General features: G+C 40.7%; 1 protein-coding gene across 1 annotated transcript; it reads right to left on the bottom strand.

Annotated features, from left to right (window-relative positions):
- Positions 1-6,255: 6,255 nt before the first annotated feature.
- Positions 6,256-14,814, bottom strand: SRP9 (signal recognition particle 9). The gene is made up of 3 exons (XM_033099815.1): positions 13,991-14,814; positions 10,074-10,142; positions 6,256-8,410 (listed from the first exon to the last, which is right to left on the bottom strand). Exons 1-3 carry the CDS (start codon positions 14,060-14,062, stop codon positions 8,291-8,293), a joined length of 261 nt encoding a protein of 86 aa, XP_032955706.1. The 5' UTR covers positions 14,063-14,814; the 3' UTR covers positions 6,256-8,290.
- Positions 14,815-17,142: the final 2,328 nt, after the last annotated feature.

The raw sequence follows: 17,142 nt of genomic DNA, 5'->3' as shown, positions 1-17,142 counted from the left end.
CCGAGATCTACGACGCCTGGAGGGGAGCCACTGAGGAAATGCCGACCGGTTCAGAAGCAGCTGGGCGCTCAGGCCCGCGGATGCTGGGCTGTTGTGACTTGTGCAACAAGCGTTACTTCCCAGACTTTCATCCTTAGAAAACATACTATGTGACCTCTGTCACTGCTCCTTCCTACCTCCTCACAACTCCTCCAACACCTCCTTCACGTGCTCAGAGATGCAGTTTCAACAACCAACAGACCACAGCATGGAGGCCCCACCCGACCCCACCCCCGGCACGGCCTCTTGTGGGATGTTAAACTCTGCACACAACTCCAGGATAAAGTTCATCACCCTGGTCTACAACCTTGCCGCTAACCCTGGCCCAAGAACTTTCCACTTCAATTAAGAGAGACTGTTTCTGGTCCGCAAACACACTCAACTCATTCCCACTGCCAAGCCTTTGCTCATGCAACACGCCTGGACAGGGTGGAATCTCCTTTCCTTTAATTCTACACCCTCCTCCAAAAGCTTTCTCACACCCTTGCAGTCTCTGGTATCTCTGTAGTCCTTCAAAACTTGCAGTCTGTAAGGTTCCCCCACTTCTCCCCCAAACCTGTCAAACAGTAGCTCTGCCTCTGGCCATTTCACCGAGGGATGCAAATTTGTTAGTCTTAAAACTGCAATGGCGATGAAAACATTCTAAACTTCGATACTGGTGATGGTGGGTGGCATTTCACCAAAACTTGTGCATATACTTGAAACTACTGAACTGTACATTTTAATACGGTGAATTTTATGGTATGTGAATTATACCTCAATAAAGCTGTTATTTTTTTTCTATAAAATAGCTGCAGTGAGATTGTAACCTCACTCATCTCTCCTGTATCCTAATATCCTTCTCCTTGGTTAGATCACTCATCCAGCATTAGAATATGGAATATAAGACACTACGAGATATTTCAAAATACAATGTACATATACAATAAATAAGTTAGAGTCCAACTCAGCAGGGCAAAATTTAGACAGTTGTAATTCTACTGCTTTTGGTCAAAGGTTGTTGGTATGGAGCAAAAGAATGGGTATAATATGATCTCTAGAATACATTATATTTAAAAAATCAGAACAAATGATTAAAGAAGTAATCCAAGAATATTTCCCAAATCAAAGGACAGAAATCTCTAGATTGAAAAGATACAACAAAAACCCAGAAAACCACACCAATGCAAGTCATTGTAAAACTTCAGAATACTAAAGAAAAGAGAAAATCTTAAAAGCTTCCAGGGAGAGAGGAAAAACAAAACAAAAAAACCCAAACAACAAAAACAGGTCAACACAAAGACTCAATCTCTGGATTGTCGTCAGCCTTCTTAGTAACCCTGGATGCCATGAAATAGTAAAGCAAGGCCTTCAAAAGCTGTGGGAAAATTATTTCCAACAATGAATTTTATGATAAAGTGTGAAGACAAATTAAAGACATTCTCACACATGCAAGGACTAAAAACATTTGTACTCATGTACCCTCGCTTGGGACACCACTAGAGGATGCACTCCAGCAAAACAAGGGAGTAAAATATGAAAGGGGCAGACATGGTGTTTGGGAAACTGGAGATCTAATACAGAGGAGCAGCAAAAGGAACCCCAGGTTGACGACTGCGCAGCAGGACTGGAGAGCAGCAACCTGTCCATGTTAGATGAACAGCTAAGATGCCAAATGCATAAGTCCCCAGGTGGCAGGTCTCTAGCAGGCAGGTCTCCAGGGAAAAAGAGAATTATACACTAACTGATAGAGTTAAGTTTTGGGAAAATAATATGAATAGACATTTGTCAGATCTGATGGCATATTTGGGGGGAAAAAACTAAGGAAAGGAACATAGGGAAATAAGCAAAGGAATAAATTGATTAACTACAGGAATACAAAGTTGCTCAAGAAAGAAAATGTAACCATGGAACACTGTCTGGCTCTGTAGTGAGCAATATTTACATAGTCATAATCATGTAAACACTATTGGTTTAACAACAACAAAATAATTATTATTACTATATTGGGTGGATGCAGTGGGAGCAGTAGGAGTGAGTGTATAATGCTTGAGTCTTTATCTACTATTAGAGAAACTGAATGTCTAAAACTCACAAATGAAGAAACATGCATTATGCGCATATTAGATGCCAAAAGAGTTGAAAGTAGAATGGGACAATTAAGGGATGGGGGATTGTTATATTTTATTCTAAGTCTTGATTATTTGATTTCTTAAAAACCATGGATATGGATAAAAATAAAAATTAATTTAAAAATATTGTTTTCCGGGCCATCAGCACTCCAGATTCATTGCTTTTTCTTCTAGGGTCTAAAGCATGTTTTGCACTCTTCCAAATTCCAGGCTCAGGTCAGTTCTAACAAACTGCTGTTTCCTTCTGCTCCCCAACCCAAGCTTTTCCTTTATTCTTATTTGCCCTGGGGCTCCTGCCCGGTATTCTTTGCTCTTTGGATGTTAACCAATAAATTGCTTTACCATATGCCAATTGAAAGATCACTGATTGCACCAGACCCGGTGTGTATTTTATTACAGTTAGCTTCTCAAAAGGGCATATCACCCACTACTCATTACAAAAGTATATCTACTTCAAGATTAACAGATTACAAATCCACTGTGACATTAAAGAAGTGGGGGTGGGGATACCAAATGGTTATTTTACAAAATGTCCTAAAGAGAAAGCATTTTGTAAGAATACCAATTACATAGAATTGTTTCATATCTGTGTCTTCTCATCATTTTTATCATCAAGTATATTTACCAGTCATCTGCTAGCTCATGGTGTTCCCAACAAGCCAACCGAAAATGAAACACAAGCAGAATCCCCAATTTCTAGAAACTTGCCCATGTACAATGGGCAAGACAATTTGCAAAGTTATCTGTTGGGAGATAGCAGGAATGACAATATCGTATCTCTTATGCACTGAGTCATTACAAATAGAAAATAATTTAAGATTTTGTATAGAGTTCATATTTTATAACAAGATGTGTTAAAAAAGAGACAACAGGCCTAAAATGGAGTCCCTTGTGGTAAACCCCATGTCAGCAAAACAAGACTCAATTGACCTAACTTAACTGCAATTTCAGCCACTCCCAGAAATGTAATTGTTAACCAGTCAATCTGGGATTATCTGGTCAGCACTAGTGAGTTAATCTTTCTGATAGACCCCCCTGTTCACCCCCAAAGGAAGGTGAACTAGTCTGAAATAATCTTTCCTTTTGCTAATAATTTGGTCCCGTCTTCCTGCCTTTAAAATCTTCCATTTTGTACAGCAATTCGAGCTCCTTTCTATTTGCTGGATGGGATGCTGCCCATCCATGCATCGTTGAATAACGCCAATAAGGTGTTTAAAATGGACTCAGTTGCATTTTGTTTTCTTAACAGATGTAAATGAAGAGACAAGATGCTAACTGTTGGATTTTTAAACTCTTTTCCTATATCCACCAAAAAGCGGAAGGGTACATTATTACTCATTGATCCTGAACGTTCTTTTAAATGACTTCACACTGACTCCCCAAACCACTTTCTCCCAGGTTTCTTGAGATCTCTGACTATACTATGTTCCCAGAGCTTCCAGAGCTCTGGTCAACAACATAATCTTGTGAAGATCAAAGGGCAACAGAAGAATTGAGGTAAATAAGCGAGTCTGCAAACAGGAATTTCAATAGCAGTAAAGGCTCTCTAGGGCCCTCTATGGGCCTGTGCTGGAACTGCATGCTGACCATGCCTTATGTATGAGACTCACTGTTCCTGTTTTGCCGGGGATGGGAGGACTGTTAATAGGTTGGTGCAAAAATAATTGCGGTTTTTTTCCCCACTTGTTTTTAACCTTTTAAACCTCAAGTACGTTTGTCCCAACCTACTATTTAATCAAACGCCGCATTTTAATCAGTCAATTGTTTGAAGCGTCACCTGCCTCTAGAGGTTTTTAAAACAACAGCAGTTGCAGCCCTTCTCTCAACCTCCCACTCCCCATTCTCCTTCTTGAAGAGCAAACCAGGTTTAACCCTTTTAGCAGATTCGTTTCGTATTTGCATATTTACATTTGCTTCTTATAAGTTTTATTTTTGAAACCTGAGCTTGGGCACTAACTGTCGAAGACCTCAACTGACATGTAAATTAGGTCTTTCTTAAATTCATCTCACTACCTGGACTTCCCATCATCCCCATATTCCCCAAATAATTTTAGCTTTATCAGTCTTCAGTTGCCTCATTATTATGAAGGCAAATCGGGGCTGATCTATAGTAACTGTGATTAATTTCCTTTTCCTGTAGAGCATGTTGTTTTCCCTAGAATACTTGCCTAATTTTCTACGTACCAATCGTTACTTCAGCAATAACCTCTTATCAGTTATGTGAATCCCTTCCTAGTAAATTCAGGCCCATCAGATTTTCTTCCATTTCATTTCCCTAAAGAAGTGCCTGAGGAGCCCTTAGATCTGCCTCCTGGTCTGCTCTCTGGTGCACAGCTGTCATCTGAGTCCCCCTTTACCTGCAGCCTGGGGAACCTTCCTGCTCTCTGGTGATCCGCTTTCTTTAGCCCCCATCTTCCTCTTCCTTGGTTCATTTTTCTGATTTAGAAAAACATCCTCGAGTGGCTTCTTGAAAAAGGGTATGTGGGTAAAAGTTTCAGACAGTGTGCAGATAGATTACTGTCGCCAGGGAGTCAGTGCTTGTATTTTCATGCCCTTTGCTATGTAACCTTCGGAGCCTTGCTCCCTGCGGATGCATAGAATGCCCCATGTCACTGACAGCAAGCTTGGACAAGTCACTTGCTTTGATCAATAGAATATGATGTGACATCTGAACAGAAGCTTTAAGAGCTGTCGTGAGGATCTGCGCCTTCATACTGGACACAGGTACCTGTGACTTGAGCAAAAAAACCTTTTTTCAAGGTACTGATTGAAAAAACATTGGGGGGTTGTTACTCCAGTAAAACAATCTAAATATGTCTGGAAATGTCTTTATTCAATGCTTCCCATTATTAAATTTTGGTGTGCATACAAAACAGAAAATACCATGATGAAATTTTGAAGGCACTGCTCCACAATCTTCTAGTTTCCAGTATTGCCACTGGGAAGTCCAAGGCCATTCTGATGCCCAATCCTTTTCTAGAGCCCTCTTCTGCCCTCTGGAAGCTTATAGGATCTTCTTTATCCCCCCATTCTGAGGTTCTGAGATCATCTGTCTTGACATTTGGTCTGCTTTTACCCTTTGTGTAAGGCACTAGGAGGGCCCTTTTAGCCTGAAAATTCATGTCCTTTAATTTTGTAAAAATTTCTCAAATAATTCTGTTGGCAATTTCCTCCACTCCATTTTCTTTTTTCTGGAATTCCTATTTTCCAAATCTTGAACTGTTTTTTCCTGTGCTTTCCTTTTTTTCTAACTTTTGTCTTTTATCTCTATTTTCTGAGATAGTTCTGCAATTTTTTTTTCATTTCTTTTTCATTTCAGCTATCATGTTCTAAATTTCCAAGAGCTCTTTAAAAGCAGAGCCCAAGACAAAGGCTTTCATATAAATAGTTCATTTGGGAAGTTGTTCCAGGGATAGATAAGGAGTAAGGGCTGGGGAGGTGAAAAGGTAAAGGAAGAAAAGACAATACAAGGATGTGTTTTCAACCTGGCCACTGCCCTGGGCAACTGGTGCTTGATTCTATGGGACCATCTTAGAGGTTTTATAAAATGAGAATTGTCCACCCAGGGGACAAAAAGTGGGAGTATTGGCTCCCGTCCCTTATTGGTCAAGGCTTTGACTTCACTGCATCTCCTGTTTGCATGTGAATGAATGTCGAAACTGATGCCGTGTTTCCCCGAAAATAAGACCGAGCCAGACCATCAGCTCTAATGCGTCTTTTGGAGCAAAAATTAATATTAGACTTGGTATTTATATTATATTCCCGGTCTTATAGTAAAATATAAATAATACTATTTTTATTTAGGGAGAAGCCAACCCTTTAGAAGAGAACATGTATAGCCTAGCAGCTATGTTTAATGGGCTCTGTGATCCAAGGAGAATGGGTCTTTACAAAAGAAGAACAAAATGAAATTATTTCAACTGCTAACTGTACCTAGAATCTCTATGACCGCATGACTTCATTTGGATTACCTTAGGTCAGCAGCATTTGATCTAATGTATCACAAAACAATTTGCTAAAAAATAATCCATGGACGTGTGATTATAGTGTCTAGAAATACTTCCATTTTAAAACAAAATGAAGAGTACCCAGCACTGCAATTTTCAGAATATATTATGATTTGGTACTTTATTATTTACATGGTCTTTAAGAGATTCAATACTTTTAACACCAACTAGTTCTCTCAGTAATTTTATTTTTTGCAGACACAAAAAAATACAAGTTTTAGATTTAAGGATTTTAGTCCCCCACCCCCCCCGCAAAACACGCAAGAACACTGTCAACGAGGACGATCTTGTATATCCCAGCTGCCAAAAATGGCATGTAATAATAGACACAGCGTGGCAGAAAAGGCAGACATTACCAATAAATAATCATTCAATTAAAATTATGAGAAAACTTAACAGCTGTAGCTACTTACACCCTTCCCCCTGAAAAACAAGTCATAATAATAGTAGGAATAGCAACCATTTATTGAGCTTTACTACGTTCCAGGCACTGTGCTAACGGCTTAAAATGGATCATGCCATTTAATCCTCATAAAGTCCTAAGAGTACTATTGTTAACTCACTTTCCAGAAGAAAATAGAGGTTTAGAAAGGATCTTGTCTAAGACCACAGAGGCAGGCGTTGTGGAGTCAAGACTACAACCTAGGGCGTCTGCCTCAGAACCTCTGCTCGTATCCACTCTGCTATAAGCTACAAAGGACTCCAAGAACCCAAATATGAGTCCATCCCTTTCTGATTATCTTTACAAAGTAGTGTTAAAAGTGGAAGATGTAAATGAGAAAGAACAAAAAACTCCAGTGACCCCACTAATTCTGGAGGGGAAAAACCCCAAACTTAAAAAATCTTACACTATTTGATGTTATTTTCCTTAATCAAGAATCTTGCTAACAACATACAGCTCAGAGAAAGTCATGTAACTAAAGCACCAAGAAACAAAACAAACAAAATTTACTTGCTCAGTTTCGATTACATGAATACAGTAAACCCGGTCAAGAAATCAGTAATTCTTGAGAAGTCAAAAACTTTAAGAGAAACAATATATAGTCACATAACATTTTATTTACTGACCTCTCTGAAACATGTCAAAATTTGTAACAGCTAATGGAACTTTCCATCTTAAAATGTTGCTCAACATGACAAATTCCTAACAAAAAATATTTTAATGTACAAATCAACATGTGAACATTACATTCAGGTTACAAATATAAGCTAAATATCAAATAATATCATACTTTTGGTTTAATGGAAAATATTAAGTTGTACCAGTCATGCTTTAACACTTTGGTTAAGCAAAGAGCGAAATGAGCAGGGAGGTGAGAGGTATGCAAAGGTTTAACAGTTTACATAATCCATAGCCCTTCTGAGAAACTGGAAATATATGGCAAATATTTCTGTAATATGGTGCTTTCAGTCCATCAGTGATCGTTCTCTTCGTGCATTTAAAGGAACTGTTCGGTGTTTTGGGCACTGAAAACTAGATTCAAAGTAAGTCTGCTCAACAAGATAATACTATGAATCCTTTATATTCAAAAATATTGTTTAAATTTGGAAAGTTTAAGGTAAAGCATAGGTTTTCCTAATTACTTTGGGGTACAATCGAGACACTACTGTACATTATCAGTATACTGCTGTACAGTTAATTCTAGTTATTATATATTTGGTGGTCATCAACAGCACAAATTGTATGCTCTAAAAGAAATCTATTAATCCAGCAAAATTGGTTATATTTAATGTTTTTTAAAGATGGATATACTAAATTTAAGGAAGAATATGCTTTTCTTGACATCTCAATTTCAATTACTGATACAAATTTACCAAAAGAAATAATAATATATTTTGCCTTGCATCAAATAATCTGCAAAGTTTCCGAGATAGATGTATTTCTTGTTCAATTTCCAAAAATAAAGGCTTTCTAACTGAAAGCATTTACATTCCTAGCTCTCTAAAGTAAACACTTTTAAAAAAGTACAAAAAGAAAAAGAGAAGAAAACAAAAACAAACAAAAAAAAAAGTACAAAAAAATGATCTCAGGTCTTCTGAATAACCCCCTTAGTTACATAAAGTATTTTCGGTCTCAAAGTCAAAAGACATTTACTTCTAAGAACATGGCAAACAGTCTTCATTTCAAACCCTTCAGTCTGTTTCCATGGCAACACTGCGGGATTCCTTGGCTACCATAAGTCGCATTAGTTGACTGTGGAATTTCTCAATCTTCTTTACATCTTGAGCTTGGTCTGTTCTATACACCAAACACTGTCAGAAATTTTAAAAGTATACATTAACTATGCAAAACTAGATTACCGACAATGTAGCAAATGTATGACTGGGTAAGAAGTTGAGTCTTTGCTACTATTGTTTTGCTCTATTCTCTCTGGAGGACATACAGATATACCTATCCACTCTGTGACAATCACAATTAAAATTTTTCTTGATGTGACTGCTCAAGATTCAAGTACACATTTATTGAGTCGATTAAGTGGCAAGCACTAATGGTAGGTAGGTGTTTTTTTTCACATATTTGGTTTCCTTTCCACAACAAACCAATTAGGTAAGCAGACTATGACTGTGGCACTTTATAGATAAGGAAATCGAGGCCCAGAAAGCCTAACATTTGCCTGAACTTTTCCAAGGCTGAAGCATGGGCAATGGCTAAGCCAGGATTCAAATCTGTTGAATCTAAGTCTAGCACACCAGACCTCAATTTACTCTTCCTTTATCATATTTTCAGTTACTTCACCAAATTCTATCGGTCCTTAGAAGACATGATAATCATTAAAAGACACATGACCAAAAAGTGATTTTTAGTCACTGTGAAACTTTTAAAATAATTTATCTATTAAAAACATATTTACTAAGTACCCTCTGGGTCAAGGCTAGTGACTGAAAATACAGGTAAGACTATTACTGACTTATCTCTATTGTCTTGAAGCTCACAATCTATTAAAAAGACAAATGGGATAAAGCAATTGTGATGCAGCACAAGAAGAGCCAAAAAGAAAAGCAAGAGATGCAGCAATCCTTTTGAGCAGAGTTTTGAAAGGTCAGCAGCAGTCTTGCCTAGTGGGGCGGAGTGGAATTTAATACTGCAAAGATGGACACAGAATGTTCAAAGCACAGAGGCCTAAGCCAGCATGGCAGATTAAAGGAGCAGAAGAAAAGGGCAGAGATCTGGGGTCGTGTGAGGATGGAGTTTACCTTGAGTGACGCATTACTCCAAAAGAAGTGGTACGAAAAGGCAACCAAGGACAGAATCCTGGAGAAACCAGTATTTATGGGGGCACATCAGTGAAGTAATCCGCAAAGAATGAAACAGAAACAGAGAGAAAGATAAAATGGAGCTGCAGATGCAAAAACTAATACTTTCCACGAGAGAGTGACTTTCTGTATCAAAAGCAGCAAGAAGGTCGTGTGAGGCAAGAACACGTGAGACTGCTGGGTTTGAAAACGAAAGGGCTGCTGCTGAGCTCTCGCCACGAGCAGTCTCAGTGGAATGTAGGAAGCAGGTGGCAGAGGGTTAAGGAGCGAATGGGATGTGAGGAAGGACAGGAGAGAGCAGACAGGGAAAGAGAGATGTAACTCGAAAGCCTAAACCTTGTGTTCAAATACCACCACCGACTTCTCACACTCCTATAAGGAAACTGTTACCTCCCTGCGTCCAGTTTTGGTCCCTCCATTCCTCTTGCTTAAGGTCTGAAGAGAGCAATTATTAAACTACACTTGACATATTGTCTTAATGAAGCACGTTCAATTATTTCCTCCAGATCCTACAGAAGTAGCTTCTAGAATGCTGTTCTTGACTTTGGAACGAGATGCAAAATAAACATCCTAATGGGTAATCTGCATGACTTCTATGTAGCTACTTTTAAATGATTATCTCAAACAAATCTGAAAGTATGCAACAAAAATGTATACTTACAACTAAATCATCTGTTACTTTCATACACAAACTCCCATCAGCATGTCTATATTTGAGAACCACACGTGCCTGAAACAAAAATACGGGTTTAGAAACAGTGAAGTCAAGGGTATTTCTCATAAATAAGTGAATCTTTAGGTGGGCTAAAACAGATCCTTTTAGAATAGCCAAAATGTCTAAAAGCACTTTTACTAAAAACGTATTACTGAAATGAGATACAAGCAGCATTTTAGTCCACTCTATTCCTATTGCTACAATTTATTTTTTCTTAGACTTAAGAAAAGTTGAATCTTTTACATGCAGCCAGTTTGAAGAGATGTACTGAACACATCCATATTCAGGCACTGTCTTTGAGACTCATAAGGTGTTGGGCATTTCTTGACAGTAATATATCTTGAAGGGGATCAGAGCACACCACCTCAAAATAAGCCTCTTTGGCATAAGGACTGAGCTGAAGGAAATTAGCTCTCTGCCCTTTCTGGCTAAAAGCAGGACATAAATTAACCTTTGTAAAGGTGGCATGAATTTTCAGTTGTAAGAAAGCCTCTTATCTGCATGAACAAACTGTACTACACAACTCTTCTTCATCATACATTTCCTAGTCACTCTCCCCCAATTTACCCTCCTTCCAGAAGCCCCAAACCCCTTTTCCTTTGTCCAGCTTCTTTCCCATTTTATCACCCTTTAAGATGGTATAGAGGCTCCGAATTCTAACTGCTTCCTTACATTTTTTGTGAACTCAGTGCATATGTAGTATTTTTTCCTCTTGTTAATCTGTCAGTTTAATTTGCAGGACCCCAGCAATTAAGCCTATGAGGATAAAGGAGAAAAGTATTTCTCCCCTACAATACTAACACATCTAGCCACAGAGCAATGATAGGAAAAGGGAAAAAAACGTAGCAGAAATATCTTGAAGTTCAAATCCATTGTCAGGAAATCATAGTTCACACTTTCCCTTTCCCATGGCTCTCAGGAGGCGAACCGAGACTAAAGTATTCAGCAAAATTACATCTTTATCGTGACGGTACATGATAGTACACTGAAGAGATGCCAGTACATTTCTTCAAACTGGCAGAAGTCTGTCTTGAAAAGAAGTCTCCATCAACAATTGTCCCAAATCTAGAGTAATTCCTACATTGAATGCCATGCTACCCAATACTTTTTGTTGTTTCGCATTCTACAGTTAGGTAGTTAAGAAAATGATTTAGATATCAGCATATTCCAATAAAAGAAGACATCTCCCAAGAGTTCACAACTTCCATTAACATTATTTTATTTCTTTAAATGACAGTTTCAAAATAGTGTATTGCAGCTGAGTCAGTGTTTTGCTAACCAATATAATAACTTTTAAAAAGTGCAGTCTACAAAGCCAAAACAGGAACATAATTTTTAAGTGTTTATAATGTGGCACCAGAAGCCTCAAGACAATTCTGGGAACTAAATAAAAAGGGTAATCAGAGCTGTAACCTACAGCTTTTCCCATTATGTGCTCAGCTTCCCTGGGATTGCAAAAAAAAAAAAAAAAAAGTCACACCACCCTATGAGATTTGTCCTGGTGGAGGAAGAAAGGGAACTCACCAGTAGATCTAAATAATAACTAGGTTAATTACCGTTAGATTAACTGATTCTATTTATTGAGCTATGAAATTCAGTTTCACATATTTTTAAAAAGTTCAGTTCTCCAGCAACAAAAAGAAACTGAAATTTTAAACTATGTAAAGTTTCAGCTCTTTAAAATACTCACTGGCTTCATTAGTAGAAATGAGAGTTAAAAGGTCTCTAGTATTATAAGACGGTCCATTTTATAACTTAGGGAGCAAATAAGTTACCATGTCAGATACCTTGAAGCGAGAAAAAGAAATCATGGTTCTTGCTCTCTTAAGAACTTTGAATTCTACCAACCCAAAACAACCAAAACACAAAAGAGCACGAAGTAAGTCCAATAAAGGCATATACAGGTAAAATGCTAAAAGAGAAAACAAGTAATTTAGACTGGGGGGAGAGGAAGTGTAAAGAGGCTTCCAGGAGGTGGAAGAGAAGGTAGCAGAAAGGCTAAGGAAGCAGTCTGAATGAAGATTCGATGAATTCTGTAGCTTCTTGAATCTAGAGCTGAGAGTGGAAATGGTGGGAGACAAAGCCAAAAAGACTGAAGACAGGATCAGACTGCAGGATGGAAGTCTGAACTTCATCCAGCAATCAATGAAGAACCAGTTTTTAAGTAGGAAACTGAGAGAATTCAACTTTTTGTGTTTTAGACAATTGTGGCATGAGCATGAAGGAGGGATTCAACAGGCAGACAGAACTCCGAAGTTATTACATGGTTGGGCAGTAATACCATCTTCAATTGGAGCAATGCCAGAGAGAATGGTAAAGGCCATGTGTATCATCATGAACAGGTTCAATGTGGTGGGGAGAGAAGACAGAAAATTATGTAAAACAGATCCCGGGGAGTTCTGACAAAATGTCTTTTCTCCTTAGTCCTGGCAGTATGAACTGGTAGAAACCATGGACTTGGGGTTTAGAGACCTGGTTCAAACTTTAGCTTAATCTCTTAGACTAGGCAAATCGTTTAATGTATCTAAGATTGTTCATTCATCTACCTCAAGGGGTTGTCTTAATTGTTCACGTGAATTATACATATAAATATATGTGAAATGCCTGTCACATAGAAGGCACTCGATAAAACTCTTAGTCAAGCTCCCTCCCCGATTCATGCCTTTACCTTCCTATTAAAAGCCAGTAGAAGGCTATCATAAAGACACAGAAGTGTTTAGGACCCTGGCATTTTCTGATCGTGTAGAGCTGAAAAGTTTTCCCTTTTCTGTCTATTCTAGACATCTTTGTTCACAGCAATGCGCCATAATTACCGTTTTATTTCCACTTTCCCGACCACCACCACCACATTCTTAAAATATGATTACTCCTGATGTGAGTTTGTATATGCTTTACTGTCTTTTCAATATTTTATATTTACACTATGGGTACTTCTGGACAAAAATTCCGTATTGTTCTCATAACATATTGTTTGCATGAAGGAATGGCCCTATGAACAAGGGAAGTCATCCAAATGGAGGAGCCAGAAAAATTGTATTATAATCGAGGTACTCAATTTGAAAAATATGTAATTCATTCTATTATTATATTATCTTATTGTAAAGAATGGAACAGAATGTTTTACAGCGTCTTGATACTTAGCCAGTTCTAAAAAGCTTTCAGGATTTCTAGGTAACTAAAGGTGCTTCAAATAAGTTTTAGATATGACAATAAACCTTAGCTTTTTAATAATGAGCTAACCTCTGGCATCCACTTGTAGTAACTTTTAAGGGGCCATGAATGAGTTCTCAAGCCCCTAAAATTGTTTGCAAACCTTTAAGTGCATTTTTCTGAGGAAAGGGTGCAAGCATTCTCACGTTCTCAAAAGGGCATTGCCCCCCTCCCGCTCCCCAAATTAAGAACCACTGTTCCAATGGGTGTAGATGTCTCCAAATTGGGGTTTTTCAACATGTCTCGGGGTTGGCAGAAAAAAATACCATCTTATTTTACACGAAGTACCCTTCTACCCTGGAGGTACGAGAAGAGGGCAGCAAGTCTACTACCGGACAGGAAGCCGCAGCCGCAGGGGGAGGAGCCCTGCCCTTAGAGACACGTAAACCAACCAAAGCCCTAAGGGAAGCTGAGGGACCGGGGCCGGGGAAAGACCGAAGGGAGATGTTAGGGCCCTGAAATGACCCTGATTTTTGCCCATTTCAGGGCCGGTAATCAGGGAGGAGGCAGTAGGAACCCTCGGACTTGGCGGGGTCCGTCTCTGCTCACTCGCAGCACCTAGCAGGGGGCTGAAGAAGCTCCGGAGGCCAAGCGGATGGCAGGGAAGACACCCTGGGCTGGGGACAGCCGCACCGGCCCCGCCGGCAATTTACCTTCATAGGGTCGGCGAGGTAAAGTTTCTCGGCCGCGCGACTGAACTCCTCCCAGGTCTGGTACTGCGGCATCGTGGGCCCCGCGGCGCAATGGGAGAAGGAGGCAAGGTCGGGACCAGAGCCGGCGCAACCCGGCCCACCTACTACGCTAGGCACCTAGCTCCCACCACCGCCACTACCACCACCTCCACCCGACACAGCGCCCAGCAGCCCAAAGATGGTGGCGCCTCCTCCCACCAACGCTTCGTTTCATTGGGTGACTCTGACCGCCCTTGTCCAATAGGAAGGCAACATGTTGCCAGGGAGGGGCCGCAGCCCCGAGCGTGTGATTCTGGGAGCTGGCCCAGAGAAGTCTAGAGCAGGGAAACAGTTGGCGACTGCTACGACGCCCCCTGGAGGTCTGGAGGAACACGTGTCCTGCCGTGTTCTGGGCTGGACGGCAATGGTCATGTCCCGGTTCCTTCAACAAAGACTGAGCGGCTCAGTGATCGGCGCTGGAGACACAAGAAGGGGGACGACAGGATCCAAAGGTCACACCCACAGCCCAGTAAAGGAGAGGGGAGATATACAGACGAGAGTGCGGCCGAAAACTTTATATCGTTTATGTCGGGTCAGTGAAACACAAGGGAAGAAGGACCACTTGTGGGTTGCGAGGTACGTGAATGGGGCAGCACAAGCTGAACCTCGAGAAACATGTTGGATGGACAAGGAAGGTGGACAAGGAAGGGCAGGAGATCTAGGCCCATTTTAGATCTGCAGTGTATTTCATGTGACGGGTGCTTACGGGATGGAAGAAGAGAAGGAGAAGGAAAGAAGCCATATCATCACTTACGGCAGGATAAGAAATTTGATCTTCATCCTCCAGGCAGTGGGGTGACGTTGCAGGGTATCTTTCTTTCATTAAGTTGATTGAGGCATATTTTGCGTAAAAGAAAACGTTCTGCTTTTAAATGTACAGTTTGATGCATTTTGACAAAGGTACCCATTGGGTGTATACCCAATACCACAGTCAAAAAATACAGAACATTCATCTCCAAAAAGTTCCTCATGTTTCTTTCTATTCAACCTCCCCACCCCCACCCCTGGCCCAAGGCAATCACTAATCGGCTTTCTGCTACTATAGATTAGTTTTTCCTGTCCATCGGAGGGCTTTAAGCAGATTTGCATTTTATAGGCCTCCAGCTGCACACTTGAGACTGAAGCCAAGTGATGCAAACCTGGAGGCAGGGAGACCTCTTAAGATGCTCTTGCAGTAATGCTGGCATAAGAGATTATGGGTCTGAATTAAGGCACTAGCTTAGGAATTGAGAGGACACAGATTGGAGATTTACTTGGTGAAGGATTGGCTGTCAGGAATGCAGGAGAGGAGAGGAGAAAATGACTCTTAGGCCAGTGGAGGTGGCGGTCGTTGACTGATACGGGGGAAAGGAAGATCAGGTTTGGGGAGACTGGGGAAGACAGTAAGTTCAGTTCTGGACTTAATGTGCTGGAAGTATCTTTGGGACATCCAGTGGAGGTGTCCAGTAGCCTAGCTGGGTATCTCCATCTGAAACTCCTGGAGTGGTGTCAAATAGGAGCCATCGGAAGAGGTAGGTCTTAGTTGAGCCCTCCCGAGGAGAGGACATAGCACAAGAAGAGAAGAGAAGGCTAATCCTGGGAAACAGCCACATGTACAAAGGGTGAGAGAGGGAGTGGAGTCCACAAAGAGGCAGAGGAGAATTATCAGAGAGAGAAAAGGAGACCAGGGAGGGAAGTAACAGGAGGAGAGGGTTTTGAGGAGGGAGTTGTCAGAGGTGTCAGATAACAGGCCTCAAGTACAATAAGAACTGAAATACGTTGATTGATTGTAGTCATTGGGAGGTGACCCTGGTCAGAGGAGCCTCTGGCAGGCTGGGAATCCATCAAGTAGAACTGACTGACAGGCTGAAGAGGTGACAAAGTGAAGGCAGCTGCTTTATTCTCTTCTCTATGAACTCAACCATGAGCAGAAGAGGAGATAAGAAGATGGCCTGAAGACACTGGGTGAAGAAGAGTGTTATTTATTTATTTTTATAAAATTTTATTGGGGAATATTGGGGGACAGTGTGTTTCTCCAGGGCCCATCAGCTCCAAGTTGTTGTCCTTCAATCTAGTTGTGGAGGGCGCAGCTCATCTCCAAGTCCAGTCGCCATTTTCAGTCTTTAGTTGTAGGGGACACAGCCCACCTTCCCATGAGGGAATTGAACCAGCAACCTTGTTGTTGAGAGCTCGCGCTCTAACCAACTGAGCCCTCCGGCTGCCCCTCCGGAGGCTCAGTGGCAGCTCCTTGTCTTCAATCTAGTTGTGGAGGGTGCAGCTCACTGGGCCATGTGGGAATCGAACCAGCAACCCTGTTGTTCAGAGCTTGCCCTCTAACCATCCGGCCGCCCGAGTGTTATTTTTTTAAAGATGGAAATAGCTTGTGTCTGTTTATAACTTTTAGAAAAGCAATTATAAGAGAAGGGGAGCCTTAAAATATAACAAAAATGGGAAAGCATTTTTGTTACCCCTCCCCAGGGGTAACAGGAAGGGGAGGACCGAAGAAAGCACAGATGTATGAAAACAAGAGAAGTTTCACCATTGCCTTTGAGGAAGTGAGGAAGGAGGAAAAGGTGGGTGAGGATATAGGTGAGTACGTAGATACAAGGGCAAGTAAATTTTCTTTGTCACTTAAGCGGCAAGGCCATCTTCTAAGATAGGAGGGTATGGGTGGGTTTGGAGCCTTGAGGAGAAGATTTGGGACAGCCACTGTGAGAAATGAGTGAGGAAGTAGACCCGCAACTCCACAACAGTATGTCAAGCAGGGCTGAAGTCCCAGCTGAAATTGGAGATCATCTGGGAATAGTCCCAATCTGCACATTTGTGCTCTATCTTCAACACCATCCAAAAGCCTGGGTCTTGGAATAGAAAAGGCAGATGTTAGGGATTTATAGGGTACATGAGGCAGAAGGACAAAATGTTGAAAGAATTGGCAAGAGAGTAGTTGAAGTGATAAATCATGAGATCCAGGCTAGATAGATGAGTAATTAATTGGGTCAAAAAAGAGAGGTTAAGGGGCCAGGTTTCAAGGAAATCTGAAAGTAACATAACAGGAAAGAGGAACTGCAGTTATGGGCCAGATTAGGTATTTGACA

Source organism: Rhinolophus ferrumequinum, chromosome 27 (genome assembly GCF_004115265.2).
Source record: "Rhinolophus ferrumequinum isolate MPI-CBG mRhiFer1 chromosome 27, mRhiFer1_v1.p, whole genome shotgun sequence".
Lineage (NCBI taxonomy): Eukaryota > Metazoa > Chordata > Mammalia > Chiroptera > Rhinolophidae > Rhinolophus > Rhinolophus ferrumequinum.
The sequence above is the reverse complement of the archived record's forward strand: the minus strand, read 5'-3'. Positions and strand labels throughout refer to the sequence as shown.

Coding starts and splice junctions, on each gene's coding strand:
- SRP9 (XM_033099815.1), bottom strand. CDS start 14,062: ATGCCGCAGTACCAGACCTGGGAGGAGTTCAGTCGCGCGGCCGAGAAA. Junction 10,143..13,990: donor ACCTCGCCGACCCTATGAAG/GTAAATTGCCGG, acceptor TTTTTGTTTCAG/GCACGTGTGGTTCTCAAATA. Junction 8,411..10,073: donor AAGTAACAGATGATTTAGTT/GTAAGTATACAT, acceptor AATTTCTGACAG/TGTTTGGTGTATAGAACAGA.